This window comes from Mus caroli, chromosome 5 (assembly GCF_900094665.2).
Source record: "Mus caroli chromosome 5, CAROLI_EIJ_v1.1, whole genome shotgun sequence".
Lineage (NCBI taxonomy): Eukaryota > Metazoa > Chordata > Mammalia > Rodentia > Muridae > Mus > Mus caroli.
In genome coordinates, this window is record NC_034574.1 from 4,697,817 (window position 1) to 4,702,073 (window position 4,257).

Consider the following 4,257-nt stretch of genomic DNA (forward strand, 5'->3'; position numbering starts at 1 on the left):
ATCCTGACTCACACCATGTACCACATACACACATCCTGACTCACACCATGCACCACATACACACATCCTGACTCACACCATGCACCACATACACATATCCTGACTCACACCATGCACCACATACATACATCCTGACTCACAACATGCACCACATACACACATCCTGACTCACACCATGTACCACATATACACAGCCTGACACACACCAGGCACCACATACACACAATATACAAAGTAACAGTAAGGTCTCTTTCAAAGCTCTTGTCAGATTTCAGCCAGTTGTGACCTGCGGTGCAGATGTTACCTCTGCTCTCACCCTGTATACAGCAAACATGCCCTGAGAGGTAGCTTGCAGCTGTGCTTTGCACGCCTATGCTGTTTCTTGAGAACATAATGAAGACACCAGCTAAAACCACGATTTAAAACAAGCTCTTTATGGAGATAACCTGCAGAGTGGGAAAGCATAGACTTTGGCATTAGAGGGTCGACCAAACAGGTTTCTACATGTCCTAATCTTTGGGTTCTTTGTCTCTCAAATAAGAATCTTCAAATTGGCTTAGCAGAATCTATGCAGGAATTAGCATTGTGTAGCTCCTTACCTGTGTTGGAGAGGAAGCTCAGGAGGGGCGTGGCCTAATTTAATGATTCTCAACCTCTCGGTTGGTTGTGACCCCTTTAGTCATCAAACAACCCAATCACGGGAGTTTCTTGAGATCATCCTGAATGTCAGATATTTACATTACAGTTCGTAACAGTAGCATAATGATAGCTATGAAATGGCTACAACAATAATTTTATGTGTGGAGGTCACCACAGCATATTAAAGGGTTGTGGCATTAGGAAGGTAGAGAACCACTTCTCCGGTGGTGGAGTTGGGGAGGGGGCACTGCAGAGCAAGCACTGCTGTTGCCAGGTGTGTGCTTCAGAGTTGTTCTCTGTCTGTGCGTGCATGGCTTTGACTCTGATGAAGCAGCTCTTAAAGAGTGATTGTATTAAAAGTTACCCGCTAGAGTAGTGGGATGAAGTCAGTTTGGAAGTCCATCGATAGGAAGGACAGCGCAAGCCTATTTGTTCTTGTGGGCAAGTACTTTTGACCAGGACTGTTTCTAGACTCTTAAATATTATTTAGAATTTCAATTCTGTATCTGTTAAAGTGATCCCTCCTTCCCATAATGTGAGAAACTTGTCAGACTTTACAAAAGAAAGTTTCCCTAAAAGTAAGAACCTTCCCACCCTTCATTTAGGCATGACGTAGAAAATTGGGACTTGTGTTGTTCTTGTTTACCCTTGATGCCAACATAGAGAATTAAAATGGAAGCTGCCCACAGGGAGGCTGTGCCACTACAGAGCCTGTGACAATGCAGAGGCTGTGACACCACAGAGGCTATGGCACCTCAGAGGCTGTGACACCACAGAGGCTATGGCACCTCAGAGACTGTGGCACCACAGAGGCTGTGATACCACAGAGGCTATGGCACCTCAGAGGCTGTGGCACCACAGAGACTGTGACACCTCAGAGGCTCTGGCTCCTCAGGCTATGGTATCTCACAGGCTGTGGTACTACAGAGACTGTGACACTGCAGAGGCTGTGACACCACAGAGGCTATGGCACCTCAGAGGCTGTGACACCACAGAGGCTATGGCACCTCAGAGGCTGTGGCACCNGAGGCTGTGACACCACAGAGGCTATGGCACCTCAGAGGCTGTGACACCACAGAGGCTATGGCACCTCAGAGGCTGTGGCACCACAGAGGCTGTGAAACCTCAGAGGCTCTGGCACCTCAGGCTATGGTATCTCACAGGCTATGGCACCTCAGAGGCTACAGCACCCTCAGTATTTGCAGACCGTAGTGTAACACTGGTTTCCTTTCTCAGTTCATCCAGTGTGTCATGACCGTCTAACTCAAGAGGAAGCTGTCTGAATATATTCAACATTCCAACTGGAACCGGCCCTTGCTTCCTCTCTGCCTTCAGTGCTGTGTGCAGACCCCACCGACAGACACTCCCTGACAACCGTTGAACGGGATTATGACTTTATAGAGAACCATAGCTTCATTTTTCATTTTGATAATAAATTCCTTTGAAGTTTAATGATATAAAAACAAGTCTGTTATACCAGTCAGAACCTCCTGAGCCATTATCAATCATGCCTTATTTTCCTGCTAACCCTCTTTTATATAAAGTATGCAAAATGTTTAACATATATTACATCTTTTCTTGTGATATATGAAATGTTTTCATCTTAGCTGTTATTGTTTCTTTCCCTGAAGAATGTGGTTAAAGTTTGTGTGGGGTATTTTTAAGTGGCATACATCCACAGTTGGGCAAAACAAGCCAATGAACCTGGCAGTCCACATACTAGAAAGTCTAAGTTTTACCACTTACTTATTGAAAGCCTTATGACTTTGACAGAGATATTGAATGGTTACTGTCTGCCTCCTAAACACCTATAGATCATGAGGGGCAAATACTGTCACCAAGTTCTTCTTTGCCATCTTCCCCAAACTTTTGTTAATTATACTTAAAGATCTTGAATACTGTCAGCTTAAATTGTCAGAAAAAGACTAAAGGGAAATAAGAATATATTAACTGTTTATTTTTGACTAATAAGATTCTAGATGACTTTAATTTCCTTTATATATTTCTGTATCTCCCAAATTTTTAATAATGTGCATGCTTTCATTTTACAACCAGATGTCAGGAGAGGAGAGACAGCTCAGCAATACTCATGTACTGCTCTTATGGAGGACTAAAGTCCCCAGCGCCCATGTTGGGTGACTTACTACTGCCTCAGACCCCAAGGGCACCTTCATTTCATCTGCAGATATCCCAGTGCAAACATGCATGCATACACACAATTAAAAAGTAATAAAGAATAAGTAAAATCAAGCAGGCAGGTTTTATTTTAAAAATTGTTGGCATTCATTTTTGAATGTCATTTGCTCATGATCTTTAACACAAGAAAGGAACTGAAATGAACATCTCAATTAATGATCTAGCTTTAACTACAGGGAGTAGGGGCTTCCTTCCAACTCAGTTTCCACGTATTCTCTAATAGCTTATTAAGTTTTACACACACACACACAGAGGGAGAGAAAGAGAGGGGGAGGGGGAGGGAAGGGGAGGAAGAGAGAGAGAAGAGAGAGAAAGAGAGAGAGGAGAGAGAGAGAGAGAGAGAGAGAGAGAGAGAGAGAGAGAGAGAGAGAATTTTTTCCAAATGTTTAATCATTTGGCTTGCTGGAAATGCCTTACTATATATGTGCCTCGGACATTTTAGGCAATGACAGTACACTCAGTGTCCCTATCTTTGAAAAGCGAAGACTAATTACCATTGAAGTAGTTCTGAGTATGCAAAGGTATATTTGTATAAAAAGTATCCCCAGTGTTTTGTTGTTACAGTTTGGCAGCTAACAGTGGTAAGTCTTCTCGCCCTAGCAATGTATCTGTCTTGTTTCTGGCACAATGTGAATCTGACCATCCAAGTAAACGATTCACTTACAGCTGGTGAAATAAACATTCCATAAGCACCTTCATCCTCGCTTCACAAATATATGTTCAGATAGTGTTTATATATACAAAATATATGCATATATTATATATTCAGTCATTTCGTATTTATTCATCGCTAACCTACTATGTGTTTAGTTAGTACTTAATGCTCAGGTTACCTGTCAAAGTGGGACGCTTTCTGATGTGTCTTACAGTGGTAAACATGGGATTCATTTCAGATTTTTTTTTTTTAATTCTTTAATTTTTTTTTATGGTCTAGTCTTTATCCACCTCCCAGTCTGCCCTGTGATAGTTCCTCGTCCCATACCTCATTCCTGCACCCACCCCCCACCCCTGCCTCCAAAAGGATGTCCCTATCCCCCAACCCCTACCCCACCAGACCTCCCCAGTCCCTAGGGCCTCCAGTCTCTTGAGGGTTAGGTGCATCTTCTCTGACTGAACCTAGACCTGGCAATTCTCTGCTGTATATGTGTTGGGGGCCTCATATCAGCTGGTGTATGCTGCCTGGTTGGTGGTCCAGTGTCTGAGAGATCTCAGGGTTCCAGGTTAATTAAGACTGCTGGTCCTTCTACAGGGTCACCTTCCTCTTCAGCTTCTTCCAGCCTTCCCCTAATTCAACTACAGGGGTCCCCACCTTCTGTCCATTGGTTGGGTTTATGTATCTGCATCTGACTCTTTCAGCTGCTTGTTGGGCCTCAGGGAGGACAGTCATGCTAAGCTCCTGTTTGTAAGCACACAATAGCATCA

General features: G+C 43.5%; 1 protein-coding gene across 1 annotated transcript in view; it reads left to right on the forward strand.

Moving 5' to 3' along the window:
- The window catches only part of Sri (sorcin), a 12,444-nt gene extending 8,911 nt beyond the window's left edge, over nucleotides 1-3,533 (forward strand). Inside the window, exon 8 of the mRNA XM_021162289.2 lies at nucleotides 1,876-3,533. Within this exon, the coding sequence (XP_021017948.1) occupies nucleotides 1,876-1,902 (27 nt within the window). The 3' untranslated portion in view covers nucleotides 1,903-3,533. The remainder of the gene's footprint in view (nucleotides 1-1,875) is intronic.
- Nucleotides 3,534-4,257: the final 724 nt, after the last annotated feature.